Source organism: Nerophis lumbriciformis, linkage group LG02 (assembly GCF_033978685.3).
Source record: "Nerophis lumbriciformis linkage group LG02, RoL_Nlum_v2.1, whole genome shotgun sequence".
Classification (NCBI taxonomy): Eukaryota; Metazoa; Chordata; class Actinopteri; order Syngnathiformes; family Syngnathidae; genus Nerophis; species Nerophis lumbriciformis.
In genome coordinates, this window is record NC_084549.2 from 55331834 (window position 1) to 55349170 (window position 17337).

A 17337-nucleotide genomic window follows, 5' to 3' on the forward strand; every position below is an offset into this window, starting at 1 on the left:
TCTAGGCTATCATGCTTTCTCTAAAATGATCAAAAACGCATCATGTCTACTCTACAATTTCTGAAGGTAAAAACACATTTTTAAAAACATGTAACTATTTAAATTCAATCTTCAATTTAGCAAATAAAGGTTTCATGTTGTTCTCCCTTCATTAATTCTCCTACCTCATATCAATTGCAAGCACACGTCACTAAAAATTAAAATAATTTTATTCAACATAGTTGTATGGCAGTGATGACAATTTATTGCTGATATCCTTGTCACCTCATGAAAATATCGGCATCATCTTTGATAATATTTTTCCTCCTGCAAAAACAGACAAAGCAGAATTACACATGTATAAAAATAAAGTAAAGACATTCAAGAGCAGCAAGTGCGAGATACACATATATACAATCAATTACCATGTGCAGTAAGTAAGTAGATGGGAAAAATTATGCATGATATAAAAAAATGGATACAAACACATTTATAAACAAGCAAACAGGTGTTTTTTTATGAATTAATGATGTGCTTTGTATATATATATATGTATACATATATTAGGGCCGCAACTAACGATTAATGTCGATTAATCAATTAATAATCCGATAAACGAAAAACTACATTTCTATCCTTTCCAGTATTTTATTGGAAAAAATAAAACAGCATACTGGCACCATAATTATTTTGATTATTGTTTCTCAGCTGTTTGTACATGTTGCAGTTTATAAACAAAGGTTTATTTAAAAAAAAAAAATGCCTCTGCGCATAGCATAGATCCAACGAACCGATGACTAAATTAATCGCCAACTATTTTTATAATCGATTTTAATCGATTAGTTGTTGCAGCCCTAATATATATATATATATATATACCGGTATATATATACACACACACACACACACACGTGTTATATAAGTATACAGAATATATGCCAATTGACAATATACTGTACAGATAATGTGCAGATGGATGAAGGAAATGCCATCCATCTATTTTCTTTCGCTGATCCAAAGTCGGTTCGCGGGGGCAGCAGCTTAAGCAGAGAAACCCCGACTTCCCTCTCCCCAGCCACTTAGTCCAGCTCCTCCCGGGGGTTTCTGACACATTTCCAGGCCAGCTGGGAAATATAGTCCCCCCAACATGTCCTGGGTCTTCCTCATGGCCTCCTGCCGGTCGGATGCGCCCTTCGGGGTGGCATCCTGACCAGAGGCCCAAGCCACCTCATCTGGCTCCTCTCGATGCGGAGGAGCAGCGGCTTTATTCTGATCTTCTCACCCTATCTCTGAGGGAGAGTCCTGCCACCCAACGGAGGAAACTCATTTCGGCCGCTTGAACCCGTGATCTTGTCCTTTCTGTCATAATCCAAAGCTCATGACCATAGGTGAGGATAGAGACGTAGATCAACCGATAAATTGAGAGTTTTGCCTTCCGGCTCAACTCTTTCTTCACCACAAAGGATCGATACAGGGTCCGCATTACTGAAGACACCGCCTTGATCCGCCTGTCGATCTCACGATCCACTCTTCCCTCACTCGTTAACAAGACTCCGAGGTACTTGAACTCCACTTGGGGCAAAATCTCCTCCCCAACCGTTAGAAAAAATAAATTAAAAGTACCAATGATTGTCACACACACTAGGTGTGGTGAGATTATCCTCTGCATTTGACGCATCACTCTCACCCCCCTGGGAGGTGAGGGGAGCAGTGAGCGGCGGCCGCGCCCGGGAATCATTTTTGGGGATTTTAACCCCCAATTCCAACCCTTGATGCTGAGTGCCAAGCAGGGAGGTAATGGGTCCCATTTTTATAGTCTTTGGTTTGAACTCACGATCTCAGGGCGGACACTCTGACCACTGAAACCGGAAGGCACTCCACCCTTTACCAGCCGAGAACCATGGACTCAGACTTGGAGGTGCTTATTCTCATCCCAGTCGCTTCACACCGGGCTGAAAACCAATCCAGCGAGAGCTGAAGATCCTGGCCAGATGAAGCCATCAGGATCACATCATCTGCAAAAAGCAGAGACCTAATCCTGCAGCCACCAAACCGAACCCCCTCAACACCCTGAATGCACCTACAAATGATGTCCATAAAAGTTATGAACAGAATCGGTGACAAAGGGCTGCCCTGGAGGAGTCCAACCCTCACTGGAGACAAGTCCGACTTACTGCTGGCAATGCGGACCAAGCTCTGACACTGATCATACACGGAACCGACCACCACCATCAGGCGGTCCACTACCCCATGCTCTCTAAGAACTCCCCACAGGACCGCAAACTCCCATGCGCCCTGGAGGATCCTGCCAAGCGGATAGAGCTGGTCCACAGTCCCACGACTCGGACGAAAACCACACTGCTCCTCCTGAATACCAGGCCCGACTATCCAGCGTAGCCTCCTCTACAGTACACCTGAATAGACCTTACCGGGAAGTTTGTAGGGATTGGATAGCGGTCTATTTCGCTGGGAAAGATGAGGAGAGTGGTAGTGATAAAATGGGGAAATAGCTTTGAGGAAGAAACTGTTCCTTAACTTGGTGGTGTCTTTCTTACTGGAGGGGAGAAGCTGGAAAAGTCTATTGTTAGGGTTTGACGGGTCCTAAAGAATACTGTGAGTCCCGTTCAAATACATTAGAGGCAGTTCTTCAGTACTTCACACAAAAGTCACAATTTCTCCGTGATTGTTGGTCCAAAGCTAATGAAGACTTTGGCAAAATGATGGTAAAAAGTACTTTTTTTTTTGGTCGTTCTGTCTCACTTAAAAGAGCCGTTCAATAGACTCAATTTGTCACATCTTTTGATTAAACGCTGTTGTGAAGTTTGTCTTTCAGCTTCCTGTCAAAGGATACTGAGTGACACTGCAATGCATTTTGTTGTACTTATTGTGAACACTCAAAACAACTAAGGAGATGTACAGAAGGGAGACATAGCTGAGTGTTTCATAAATGATTATGAAAGAAAACTAGATCATTTTTTGCTTTTTCCTTTTTGCACAGACTGTCAATTATTTTGTTTAACTGAAGCGATTCCGTTGTATCACCTTAATTACAGAAGCGAGCTTCTGTAATGCTTGTTCATATTGGCCTTCCATACTCCACAGGTTTGAAGGTCTAATGGTCTGCTTTTGGATGCCTGGGCTTCCTGCTTCTGCCACCATGTGAAGAAAGTCATTTTCCTGAGTGGAAGAAAAAGACACTCGGTCAGAAAACGGACAAATCAAGTTAACAATCAACAAAACAATTAGTGTATGTAGGGAGGTTGTTTATATGTCACGTGTGGAAGTCACACCTGTATTCCAAGCAGGAAGGTGAAGGCCAGGCCAGATTTTCCAGCTCTTGCAGTTCTTCCAATTCTGAAACAAGAAGCAGATTTATTACAAATGATTAGGGATGTCCGATAATGGCTTTTGTGCCGATTCCGACAACTCTTAATTACCAATACCGATATCAACCGATACCGATATATGCAGTCGTGGAATTAACACAATATTATGCCTAATTTGGACAACCAGGTATGGTGAAGATAAGGTCCTTTTTAAAAAAAATTATAAAATAAAATAAGATAAATAAATTCAAAACATTTTCTTGAATAAAAAAGAAAGTATCCCTGCAGACTGTATTGATATATAATGTAGGAACCAGAATATGATGGGGACAGCGTGGCGAAGTTAGTGGAGTGGCCGTGCCAGCAATCGGAGGGTTGCTGGTTACTGGGGTTCAATCCCCACCTACCATCCTAGTCACGTCCGTTGTGTCCTTGGGCAAGACACTTCACCCTTGCTCCTGATGGGTGCTGGTTAGCGCCTTGCATAGCAGCTCCCGCCATCAGTGTGTGTGAATGGGTGAATGTGGAAATACTGTCAAAGCGCTTTGAGTACCTTGAAGGTAGAAAAGCGCTATACAAGTATAACCCATTTATCATTTATTAATAGCAGAAAGAAACAACCCTTTTGTGTGAGTGTAAATGGGGGAGGGAGGTTTTTGGGTTGGTGCACTAATTGTAAGTGTATCTTGTGTTTTTTATGTTGATTTAATAAAAAAAAAGAAAACGATACCGATAATTTCCTATATTACATTTTAAAGCATTTATCGGCCGATAATACCGGCAGGCCGATATTATCGGACATCTCTACAAATGATTAAAATATTTAATCGCGATCAATTGCAGTTTGTTCATAATTAAATCAAAATGAATTGCAATTAATCGCAGATAAATATAATTTTTCGGCATTGATGAGTGTATCTCAGAAAGAGCATTTGGACAATGAATTTGCCTTAATGAAATGTGTTTTAAACATTATGCTCTTTTAAACAGTTTAACACAAAAAAGACAAACATGCTTTTAAAGACGATAAAATAATATCTGCAGTGCTGAAGCCGCACATATTATGTTACTGGGCCAGCATTCGATGGACTGGGTAAAAAGTGGACGTGACGATTTTTGGGAGGGGCACTGAAAATTGAAAGTCTCCCGGGAGGGTTGGCAAGTATATTAGCGGTGAATGCGGTGTTACCGCGGCACCACCGCTGAATATAATCGGCGGGCCAGCCCTAGTGTTAATTTGATATCGCCTCAAGGGCCAAGTGAAATTACACGGCGGGCCAAATTTGGCCCGCAGGCCAGAGTTTGACACCCATGATATAGAACATGTGTCTCCACAGTCTATGGACGCCATTACATTTCCTTAAGTTACAGAATGGGCCGAGAGTCAAAAAGGAGTCACGGTGTATGCACGTTAAAAAAAAAATCATCAACGTTGACGTTGACAGCCCTAGTCGCAACATAACAAGATTGAGGGTTACTTTTACAAACTCACCTGTGAATGTACGACCTGATGAACTGCGGAGCATCATAGTTGACAACACATTTGACCCCTGTGATGTCAATACCTCTGGCAGCTACATCTGTGCTGATCAACCTGTGGATGACCACATTAGGGAGTTCCAAATCATTCAAACTTGCACCAAATGCAAACTATGCAAATATGCACCTTATGCAGTGGCCGTATGGATATATTGTTGATTGATAAACGAGGTAACCCATCATAGAGAGTGGAACTGTAGTTATAGTTCTATAGACTGGGCCTCAAATGAAACAAATACAATGAATGTAAACATTAACACAAAAATGCAAAACTGTCATGTCAGCAGTGCAGGGAAATTTGACTTTTGAACACCAGATCTCTTTAAGGTAAAGCCGTTTAAAGTACCAGTAGAATGGAAAAACAAGTTGCCTATATATTGAAGCTATCATATATATATATATATATATATATATATATAACACCGAAGGACTTCCAAAGTTTGCGAGTATTATAGATATGATCGAAATAGTATCAATCTCTCAGAGATTCCTGAGCCATTTTGAGAGAGAATGAGCTAGCCAGTCAAGTGATCCGTGAAGTAGCGATAGGAACCACAGATCCCTTCCCCATCAACAACAACACAAATCAAGCAGACTTTGTGAGAGCCAACAATGATTACTTTGGTACAAATGATGATCCAGAACCTTGTGTTGTTGATCCTGAATATAAGAAGGGTGAGCTACAAGTTTTAGAAGCTGTGTGCTAAACAGATCCGGCTTTAGTGAAAAACTAAGCATCATGTAGCAGTATTGCTAAGTGCTAAACAAGATATACACACAGTAAAATACAGTAATCACTTACTGTACAATGTCTACTCTCACTGCGATGACGACTGATATGTCCATATCTGCCCGTTTAAATGAAGAATTAAACATAATCCACACAAAGGGCTAAAAGGAAAAGGTTGTGTTTGTCTTCATCCCTGCGTATACATTGAATGTCACAGATGAACAATTTATAGATTCATGGCTAAATCCTCCTAATATCCCGATGAAAGGCATGCATCGCATCTTGGCTCATCAGTTACTATAGATTCTATAGTAACTGATGAGCCAAGATGCGATGCAGCATAAGCTTATTCTTCTTCACAGTTTTACAGCAGTTGGCATACATATATGTTGCATTACTGCCATCTTCAGTTTTATTTTATAATGACATTACAGTCTCAGAGTTTAGTGTAGCATAAACTATAATTACCTGTCTGTTATCAATGCGCCGCTAAAAATAGTTTGTCTGCATTAGCACTTATAATAACATTGTTAATATTGGGTTAATATTCAGGTCACGATATGTATATAGAGTATTGTTGGCGGGTTTTGGATGGTTATTTAGAGGGTTTTGTGGGCGGAATAGAGAAACCCCATTGACTGTTAGCGGACATTTGATCGATTTACCACTTTCATCATCATCATCATCATTTCTTTTTATTCCTTTCATGAAAATGCATATATACAAGCCATATACAGTTGACACTTTCATAGTTTTTTTTGTTTCTTATACATTTCCATGATCAGAAAGGAGCAGATGGAAGAATACTATTCTTATATTTATCTGCCCCCCTACTTTGAATGCATAATAAAGAAAAACATGTGTTCATGTCTTATGTAGAGATTGTGAATAATAGATGGTACAACTCTTTCTATTTGTTGCATATTCCCAGTATGACTGATCTGCTGGCATGGTCAGAGTGCAAAAGCGTTCCCATCGAGACGTCATCCGACCCCGAATCTACAGAAATTGCCAAAGACATTTGAAGCAAAATATTCAAAATGGCCGTCTAAATTTGTGGCATTTTGTGATGTTTAGACGGTATTTTCACATACTTTGCGGATTGTAAATACACTTGGATACGGTTTAATGGATACCGTACATCCATCCATCAATTTTCTACCGCTATGAAACAAAAGTCAGCATATAAAGTCAACTTGTTTTTCCACTCAACTGGTATTTTAAGTAAACCATCTGATTCCTGACAACAACGGGATTTTGGTGCTAAGAACCACTGGCTGTTTGCCATGTTGATGCACTTTTATTCTAACCATTTTAGTAGGTTAACTGTCCACACTCAGTCGTATTAGAAAGTATTTCTGTGCACCTTAAGATAATTTAGTGCATACACCTGTGTGAGGACGAGGGACAGACCAAATATGCAAAAATATAAACATCTAAACCAGTGGTGTCAAAGTCAAAGCCCGTGGGCCGGATCTGGAATGTACTATCTATGGCCCCCCGGGATGATATTTGATTAGTATTAGAACCGGCCCGAAGGCCCCAGCTGCCTGCTGATGTTTCGCACGCACCAATACTCCATCAGTGTCGGCGCTAGGAATTTTCAAAATGGGGTCTCAGGGACCCCATCGAGTCATAAAAATGGGGTCCCACTTTTTTGTAACCGTTTTGAAAACAAATAATAAATGTATGCATTATTCTGTTATATCTCACACCCTATATTGTGTTTTGGAAAAAGGTTGTCATAAACGTTACTTAATTCATAAAAAAAACTATATTAAAACATATTTTTATGCATATGTAAATTTATTCAGCTATAAACATTCATTCACTTTCTTCTTTCCTTCATGGATCTAAACTTTACTGCTGCCGGTATTTTTTTTCTATATTTTTATTGTAATATTTTCAGAATGTGTTTGTTCTATGTTTGGCCAAAGTAAGACAAAGAAAACAATCTTTGAAGTTGTCTTCATTTTTTAGTTTTAATGCCATTATTTGAATAGTCTAGCCCGCGTGAGCACAGATTTTACTCCATGCGGCCCCTGAGCTAAAATGAGTTTGACACCCCTGATCTAAACCATACAATGGTATTTTCCACCTTGCAATGTTGAATGTATGTTGAATCAAGACCACACAGTTTGATCCATCTCCTCGCAAAGTTGGCGGTGCATACTTACAGGTGGATCTTTTTCTCTTCAAATGCCTTCAGTGTGGCCTTTCTCTTGTGGGGAGGCAGCCGGGAGGAAAACTCTGCCACTTGAACGCCACCAAAGAACTTGATGAGCAGGTAAAGTCTGAGTAGTGCAAAAAAGAAACATTCCCTTAGACATTAAATGGTATTTGACAGGCTTGTGATCGGTGCAGTGTTGTGTTTCCCAACCTGTGAGCAGTCTCTCTGGAATTGGCAAAACAAAGAATGGGGCTGAGCTTCAGTCTCAGGATGAAATGGAGCATGATGAGAGGCTTTTTGCTCAGCGTACAAGGCACATAAAACTCCTACGACACATACCGGTAGTCATTATTTAGTGGCAAATTCAGCACAACTCTATGATTGCTCTTCTATTAAACAGACACGACAAGACTTACCGACAGTCCTGGGGGGAAATCAAAGGGCTCGTGTTTATGGCCGCCAACAACTGGCTGAGCATTGTTGCTGTAACTTGCAGAACTGAAAAGCCTGGGCTGGTTAAGGCCCAGCTGTTGCAGTTTCTCTGGGTTTTTGGTGAGTGTTGCAGAGAACAGCAGCTTCTGAAGTGGCATTTGAGGAGGAGACAAACTAAAAAGACACAGTCAGAGGTGTGCTTAATCAACTGTCACAGATTACAACTTTTATAGTCGTCGTGTTTTTAAAGTGAGAAGCCTCTGTCAGAAGTGGTAAGCATGTGTGAGAGAATAGGTTGGTTTTAAACTGTTTGAAAAAGCAAAATGTTTAATAAACAAACATTTGCATAAAGCAAACAAATTGTCAAGTCCCATGTTGATAGTATTAAACACATTTGTAATTATCGAAGGTGCACTTATGAAAGATTGAAAAATTCGATCTACAAACCCCGTTTCCATATGAGTTGGGAAATTGTGTTGGATGTAAATATAAACGGAATACAAGGATTTGCAAATCATTTTCAACCCATATTCAATTGAAAATGCTACAAAGACAACATATTTGATGTCCAATCTGATAAACATTTTTTTTTTTGCAAATAATTATTAACTTTAGAATTTGATGCCAGCAACACATGACAAAGAAGTTGGGAAAGGTGGCAATAAATACTGATAAAGTTGAGGAATGCTCATCAAACACTTATTTGGAACATCCCACGGGTGTGCAGGCTAATTGGGAACAGGTGGGTGCCATGATTGGGTATAAAAGTAGATTCCATGAAATGCTCAGTCATTAACAAACAAGGATGGGGCGAGGGTCACCACTTTGTCAACAAATGCGTGAGCATATTGTTGAACAGTTTAAGAAAAACCTTTCTCAACCAGCTATTGCAAGGAATTTAGGGATTTCACTATCTACGCTCCGTAATATCATCAAAGGGTTCAGAGAATCTGGAGAAATCACTGCACGTAAGCAGCTAAGCCCGTGACCTTCAATCCCTCAGGCTGTACTGCATCAACAAGTGACATCAGTGTGTAAAGGATATCACCACATGGGCTAAGGAACACTTCAGAAACCCACGGTCAGTAACTACAGTTGGTCGCTACATCTGTAAGTGCAAGTTAAAACTCTCCTATGCAAGGCGAAAACCGTTTATCAACAACACCCAGAAACGCCGTCGGCTTCGCTGGGCCTGAGCTCATCTAAGATGGACTGATACAAAGTGGAAAAGTGTTCTGTGGTCGGACGAGTCCACATTTCAAATTGTTTTTGGAAACTGTGGACGTCGTGTCCTCTGGACCAAAGAGGAAAAGAACCATCCGGATTGTTATAGGCGCAAAGTTGAAAAGCCAGCATATGTGATGGTATGGGGGTGTATTAGTGCCCAAGACATGGGTAACTTACACATCTGTAATGGCGCCATTAATGCTGAAAGGTACATACAGGTTTTGGAGCAACATATGTTGCCATCCAAGCAACGTTACCATGGACGCCCCTGCTTATTTCAGCAAGACAATGCCAAGCCACTTGTTACATCAACGTGGCTTCATAGTAAAAGAGTGCGGGTACTAGACTGGCCTGCCTGTAGTCCAGACCTGTCTCCCATTGTTAATGTGTGGCGCGTTATGAAGCCTAAAATACCACAACGGAGACCCCCGGACTGTTGAACAACTTAAGCTTAAGCTATAACCTCCACATCAATTAACGGAATGAAAGTTGATGCTTTGGCAGTGGTTTTATATTTCAAGATTGCTCATTTTGCTGTCAATCAGAAAAGGATTCCCGCCTTAGACATATCATCCAATCATCTTGTGGAAGACCAGTGCCCACTTTTTAGTCACTCTCATTCACTCGCTCGGCATCTGTGGGCGGGACAAAGCCTAGCATTTATCCAAAGATTGTCTAGTTTGACTCGAGTGGAACAACACACTTTAAGCTTCCTCATTGAAGGCAATGAACGCTTGGCTTCAACACTTTTTAAATGTACTGTGACGCTACCACAATCAATGAAAAAATGCTGCAACAGCCGTAGCCAAAGTAGCTGCTTCTGGACAAAAGTTGAACACATCTTTGCGCTTATTAGAGCTGGGTCGGTCAAGCTGCAATGCAAACCGGTGCTCCGACCGTTCCATGGTTAAAAGAGTCGCTGTCCCACTGCCCAAGCCGCCAGAGACAAGATGAGGACAAAGCGGGAGGTTCCAGACGACACTAGCGTGTGTCTGGCTTACGGTTGAACAAAGTTTTTCGGTGGCCGAATTATTGGTGCATCGCTAGTCAAGATTGCGTACATAATGTGCTACATATCCATTCATACAATTCTTTTTTTTTTCCCGTAAAAAATCATTTTTAAGGTGTGGCGGCTTTTATTTTTCCGTGGTGGTGCGCCACGATCAACTACATATAGGGGAAACACTCCATATTTGTATTTTTATGTAATGAGTTTATATCACATATTAGTTTCACATTTGAATTGCTGACATGAACAAACTTGCACGACATTCAAAATGTTTTTGAGTTTCACCTGTATATCGCGATATGGATTTCAGGCCCAACCTATTTGTATACTAATTTGGAGACTTTTATTACATATGTTGTGAAATGTGGGGGTATTGTAATAAGGTCAGCTATGCATGCTTAAAGAACTTACCAAGCAGCTGTGACATATGAGAGTTCTCTTCTCGTAAAGATGGACATTTTCTCTGGTCCTCTTGTCTTCCTGTACACTGCCTTCATTACCTCACTGAGCCAAAAATTATCCATGCTGTCAATCATCCTGTCTGCTTCATCAATTATCTATACCAAATGAGGGTAAATCAAAAAGAAAAAAAGACACAAGGGATGGGTTTCATGTAGTTTGAAAATATAACAAATTGATTTTGGGAACTTACAAGAAATCTAAGGTGATCCAGGCAGAAGTCTGAGTTGTGGTTGATATGCTCAACAAGTCGACCGGGAGTGGCCACAACAATGTCAGCCAAACTCCTTCGCTGGCCACATCTGGAATTATCAAGAAATAAAACATCTTCAGAAATTGGACACGTTCAGCAACTCTTCAATTCAACGTTCGCTCTCACCTCAGTTTAGATAGTAAATTCTGCTCGGCTGCAAAGGACTTCAGACCTGCCAGCATGACCACGCTCAGTGAGGTTTCCAGAACATATGTCGAAAAAACGTTGCAAACCTGGACATAATAAAGGCCCGTTACAGTTTCTACAAAGCACTTCTATTGTAATTCTACATGTTAGCAACATTAATAAACACGGTTTTCCAGAAAATGAAAACACTATTTAGGACCTGTTCAGCCAACTCTTTCGTAGGTAGCACAGCCAAGACACGTATTTCACACACCACCCTCTCCATCAGCACCTGATGGAAGACAAAATCAGCGTTTTTCAGCTAATATTTACTCTGGTGCCAGATTTGTACAGGATAGTAAACATGGAAGTTTGAAGATACTTCAGTAAAGGAAAGAAATTTGTATTTTTTGTATAAACACGCTGTTAACAAAAAACTAAGACGAATAATCAAATTGGTGTAGACATTGTATATACCGGTAAATATAATCTCGATAATTAAATAGCAGCTGGGAGCTTTTATCTAATGAATTGCAGTGCATTTCACTGTGGTGACAACTACTTTCATACTTGAGTCTCAGATAGTTGTTACACCCATGCAGGATGTTTGTGTGTGTGGATTCCAGGAGGGAAGCATGTCTTGCTAGAACACCGAGCAGAATTTGAGAGCAAGCTGTAACAAGCGAGTTGTCTCGAAGCTTCTACGATACGTATCATCACCAACACACAAAAAAGAAAACTTTGGTTTCTTTCATGTATCATTATCACTGCAGGACTCGAGGAAAGGGAATGTTGTACGCACGCACGCACACGAGCAGGACGATACAGGAAGCTAAAAGCTAAAACTTCAATGTAAAGTTTGGGGGATTGATCCAGATGTCGATACTATTGATACCTAGTATGGTATCAATGTATAAATACAAAAGTAATTAGATCGATATTTATATTTTTCTTGTTATTATTAGAAAACCCTTTTGGTACTTTTTGATATTGTTTACAAACTCAGGGAGTAAGTCTCTGGATACAGGAAGGCTTTGACGGAAAACTCCAAATGACTTTAAAAGGAGCCAATAGGAGTTGTGCACTGACGATTTCATTTTGTTACAAAAATGGTGTGTTGCATTCAATGCCACAAAATTTAATACACCATCTGATTTACAACAATTACTTCTTTAATCTATTGTCAAAGTACAGATCAGGACTAAAAAATAAACCCACTAACTTTACCAGCATCAATAAATTGCCATGTTAGTGTGTGTTTGTTTTCCTCGTTTCTTTCTTCCAAACAGGGTACAAGAGATTTCACTCTGTGCATCGCTTTCAGCACTGCAGCGCGTTCCTTCAATAGCAGAAACAAAATGAGCGTTGTAAATCCTCTTGTCAGTCAACCACATTGTTGAGTGGAGGGGAGACTGCTAGGTTCCAAAAAGTCACTCATGAGAAGCACCGCAAGATAACAAAATTTGAAAGGAAAAAAGACGATAGCAAAAAAATGTCCGGTTTTGGGAATATTATGGCTTCAAAACGAATACCGTATTTTTCGGAGTATAAGTCGCACAGGGCGAAAATGCATAAAAAGAAGGAAAAAACATATATAAGTCGCACTGGAGTATAAGTCGCATTTTTTTGGGAAATTTATTTGATAACACCCAACACCAAGAATAGACATTTGAAAGGCAATTTAAAATAAATAAAGAATAGTGAACAACAGGCTGAATAAGTGTATGTTATATGAGGCATAAATAACCAACTGAGAACGTGCCTGGTATGTTAACGTAACATATTATGGTAAGAGTCATTCAAATAACTATAACATATAAAACATGCTATACGTTTACCAAACAATCATTCACTCCTAATCGCTAAATCCAATGAAATCGTATACGTCTAGTCTCTTACGTGAATCAGCTAAATAATATTATTTGATATTTTACGGTAATGTGTTAATAATTTCACACAAAGGTCGCTCCTGAGTATAAGTCGCACCCCCGGCCAAACTATGAAAAAAACTGCGACTTATAGTCCGAAAAATACGGTAAATAACATGACCTTATTACCACGAACGAACCAGCCATTATGCCGGATTTACAGTGACCAACAAGGGCAATAAAAAAAAACACCCCACTAAGTTTTTCCAAATGGGGGAAAAAAATTACTTCAAGATGTTTTTTCTTTAAGTGCATATTTTGCCATTTAGAGCCCATTTTATTTTTGTTGTTGGTTTATGTACTTATTTAAGATAATTAAAATATAATAACATTCAAATTACAAAGGTAAAAAATATTAACGAGAAAAGAAGTTTGTGTTTGCAAGGTTACGTGCAATAATAGTAACAATATTTCAGCTTTGGCTGCTTTTACAGGCTTCTTATTGGGAAACTACATGCTTGACAGTGGCTGAATGCATTTTTGTGTATAAAAAATGTTTTGCATCCACACTTGCGTAGAGGAGATCGTTTTTAACACGAAAGAGACGTTTTTAAAGTATCCGTGTTTGTGTGGACATGGCCTAATGACTGTTCTTTCTAGCGGTATTAGAAGTTTAACACATTTTTCACACCAATGTGTGAAGTCCCAGTGTCCATGCACACTCTCTAATGCAACTATTGGTCATGTGCCTCCCGTACACTGAGGGGGGGGGGGGGGTGCTTATTTTCTTTTAGCGCAGATAAATATATTGCCTTTCCGGTTGACCTATGATGTCCCACTAGGCATCTGATGCTCCTTACAAATCAACGGTTTAGCTCTACTGTACCTGATGTCTGCTGTAATACTGGCACAGATTACAAACATTATGTTTCTAGTGACGATGCTGATGTTAAATAGCAGCAAGCATCAAGAAACGATCTTAGATTGCGCTACAAACATGGCACTACCGTTAATTACCAAGAAAGTCTCGGACCAGATGGAGGTCCGAAGTAAAGAAAGACCGTCCGTTCAGTTTTTTCGAAGGAATTTTCGGACCGCGAATCATGAAAACATAACTTTCGAATGTCTTGGAGTTCATTCATAAGGTTCTGCGGATTGATGGAGGGAGTTTTAATTCCGAAGGAAAAGACTGTTCTTACCCCAGATGAAGGTCACTATTGCTCTGAATTATCTTGACAGTTGTGTGTAATACAGAGTTATTGTTAGTAAATTGGGAGTGCACAAATTCAGCTTGAAGAGGTTTGTGTACACTTGATTATTTGCCTTGTAATATACAGTACCTGCTTCATTCTCTTTCATTTCATTCGTATTTCGTTCGGGAGTTCGAATCAAATCCATTTCCTGAGCTACTTTCTTAAATAAATCTTCGGGTTTTTTTTCTCACCCATCGAAGCACTTCAAAATGTTCTGTTATTTTCATTTGTGAAGCAAATGAACAGTTTCCTCTTCATTACAATTGTTGCTATGTTTTTATTAAATGGTATCTGCTTCCGGGTTATAACTTGCACGTTAAAACTGGCACCTGCGCAATAAGTGTTCCCCTCGGCCGCACACACCCACTCGAGAGATCTGGTTTTCAATCGCATAATCCAGGTGTGTTAGTCCAATTTTTCAAAAACCAAACCCCACTGGATTAAGGTGTTTCCATGAGTTGTAAAATGCTTATTTAGAGCTTAACTATTAGAGAAATCTGACTAATTTAATGCATAAAAACGGACTGAGTGATCCCCTCACAAAATCCAAAGTAAATGTACAATTATTCCAGCCACCTAAACACTAAATATGTGAAGTCACCAGTCTATACTATAAATCAGTGTTTTTCAACCACTGTGCCGCAGCACACTAGTGTGCCGTAAGATACAGTCTGGTGTGCTGTGGGAGATGATCTAATTTGACATACCGGTATTTGGGTTGAATTTTTTTTTTGCAAAACAGTAATTATAATCTGCAAATTATGTATTGTTGTTGAGTGTCAGTGCAGTCTAGAGCTCGGTAGAGTAACCGTGTAATACTCTTCTATATCAGTAGATGGCAGCCAGTAGCTAATTGCTTTGTAAATGCAGGTAAAAAGGTGTCTAATGCTTAAACCAAAAATAAACAAAAGGTGAGTGCTCTAAGAAAAGGCATTGAAGCTTAGGGAAGGCTATGCAGAACAAAAGTAAAACTGAACTGTCTACAAAGTAAACAAAAACAGAATGCTGGACGACAGCAAAGACTTACTGTGGAGCAAAGACGGCGTCCACAATGTACATCCGAATATGACATGACAATCAACAATGTCCCCACAAAGAAGGATAAAAACAACTGAAATATTCTTGATTGCTAAAACAAAGTAGATGCGGGAAATATAAGATATGAAACTGCTACAGGAAAATACCAACAAAAGAGAAAAAGCCACCAAAATAGGAACGCAAGACAAGAACTCAAACACTACACACAGGAAAACAGCAAAAAACTCTAAATAAGTCAGGGTGTGATGTGACAGGCAGTGACAGTACACCTACTTTGAGACAAGGGCTATAGTGATGCATGCTTGGTTATGCTTTAAAGTCATATCCAACAATTGCGACAATGACTTTTAACCGTCAAGTGAGTTTATGATTTCTGCTGGTGGTGGGCCTCCGGATTTTTTCAACGCAAAAAATGTGCCTTGGCTCAAAAAAGGTTGAAAAACACTGCTATAAATAAATGTGACTCTGTATGGTGGAAGTAAGAAAATGGTCGGTAGCTCACTTGTACAATAGGGATGACGTAAGCTAGCGTTTTGCCACTGCCTGTTGGAGCAGAAACACAAAAATCTCTTGGCTTGAAGCCGGCTCGTCCAATCAGCGGCCCATGATGTGCACTCTCCAAGATGGCTGGGATAACCTCTGCTTGTACTGTAAGAAAAAAGTCAAATTAGCCATTTTTGTGTAAAGTATCATCATGCACACACTCTCCATTCATTCATTCTTAAATTTGCTATCACCTGGAAAGAAATGCTCAATTCCATTTTTCTGTAGGCTGTTTAGCAGCGGCGCAGACAATCCTCCGATGTCAGAGATAGGCAGCAATTTGCTTTTAATGTCTCTGTGAAAAACGTCAGGTTTAGCAAGCCACTGAGGCAAGACTCTTTCCACCTGTGAAACAATAAGACAATCATTGTATTCGAGTAAACTTAAAGGCAATTTAACAGATGGTGAAGGGACATAAAGGGAAAAACACTTTACTTTTACGCCCATTTACCTTATTGACTCGTTTGTTCTCATATCCTCCCAAAAGCATGAACCCAGATGGAACAGAAGTCTTCTTTGTGTCCTCTTTTGGGATTTGATATACTGTCCTTTCATCATTAGTCTCTTTTACAGTGCCAGCAGCATCTGAAGGGCTATTAACTGCGCTTCCTGAAACTGACATATGCAGAATATGCTCGAATGGTAATGGTACATGTATTAAAATTAAAACAATAATACATTTAACAATATTATGGAACCAGTTTACAGCAGGGCTAAATTCAAGAAAAAAGAAAAAAGTTAATGACAACATAAATTGTTTAAAGTAAAACCAATGTAATTGTGAAAATGTATATATTCAATTTACTGCAGGTCTCAAACAATTGATTTCACTACAAACGTGAACACAAAAAAGCATAAATGTGAGTCAATATCAGTTGGTTTAGCCTTGAATGCTTTTTGAGGTCCGAGGATGATAATTGGGTCAACAAAACATGATATAATATAATATAGAAAAAAGTGGAAAGAAGAAAAGGGTAAACAGGCAAAGATATGGAGCTATGTCTTCACTTAATACTGTACATACCATATGTAATGGATGTAATCAACAGTGTGGACTGCTTGTCTTTCATGTAGGGGAAGCTCATTTTCAGCTACTATCTAAACACAAGTAAAGTCTCCAACAGGGTTTTTGCAGGTATCATCAATTTTAATTTAATGCTTTTTAATGCAATCTAAAACAAACTTAATGGCAATGTCCTAAGGCTGGGTGGTATACCGATATTACATGTTATACCGGTATATTTCAGAATATATATTTAAGACAATACCGCCATACCAATACCTTGCATGTTTATCTTTGTTACGGCTGTTTGCTCTTCTCTGCGCCTGACGGGCTCAGCACAGGACATTCTCTTTGGCTCAACCTCGCTCCTTGTGCGTTTACA

The 17337-nt window shown here is 39.6% G+C and overlaps 1 protein-coding gene across 8 annotated transcripts in view; it reads right to left on the bottom strand.

The window, feature by feature from the left end:
- Positions 1–191: 191 nt before the first annotated feature.
- The window catches only part of ddx51 (DEAD (Asp-Glu-Ala-Asp) box polypeptide 51), a 40315-nt gene continuing 23169 nt past the window's right edge, over positions 192–17337 (bottom strand). For 6 of the 8 annotated variants that reach the window (XM_061964972.2, XM_061964954.2, XM_061964989.2 and 3 more), the window contains 14 exons: positions 16404–16567; positions 16147–16297; positions 15912–16057; positions 11471–11542; positions 11251–11357; positions 11065–11173; positions 10824–10969; positions 8161–8350; positions 7955–8070; positions 7752–7868; positions 4798–4899; positions 3270–3333; positions 3022–3156; positions 192–306 (listed from right to left, as the gene is read on the bottom strand). In XM_061964972.2, the coding sequence (XP_061820956.2) occupies positions 283–306; positions 3022–3156; positions 3270–3333; positions 4798–4899; positions 7752–7868; positions 7955–8070; positions 8161–8350; positions 10824–10969; positions 11065–11173; positions 11251–11357; positions 11471–11542; positions 15912–16057; positions 16147–16297; positions 16404–16567 (1643 nt within the window). In that variant the 3' untranslated portion in view covers positions 192–282. The remainder of the gene's footprint in view (positions 307–3021; positions 3157–3269; positions 3334–4797; positions 4900–7751; positions 7869–7954; positions 8071–8160; positions 8351–10823; positions 10970–11064; positions 11174–11250; positions 11358–11470; positions 11543–15911; positions 16058–16146; positions 16298–16403; positions 16568–17337) is intronic. The other 2 variants (XM_072916593.1, XM_061964962.2) reach the window with 1 other exon arrangement.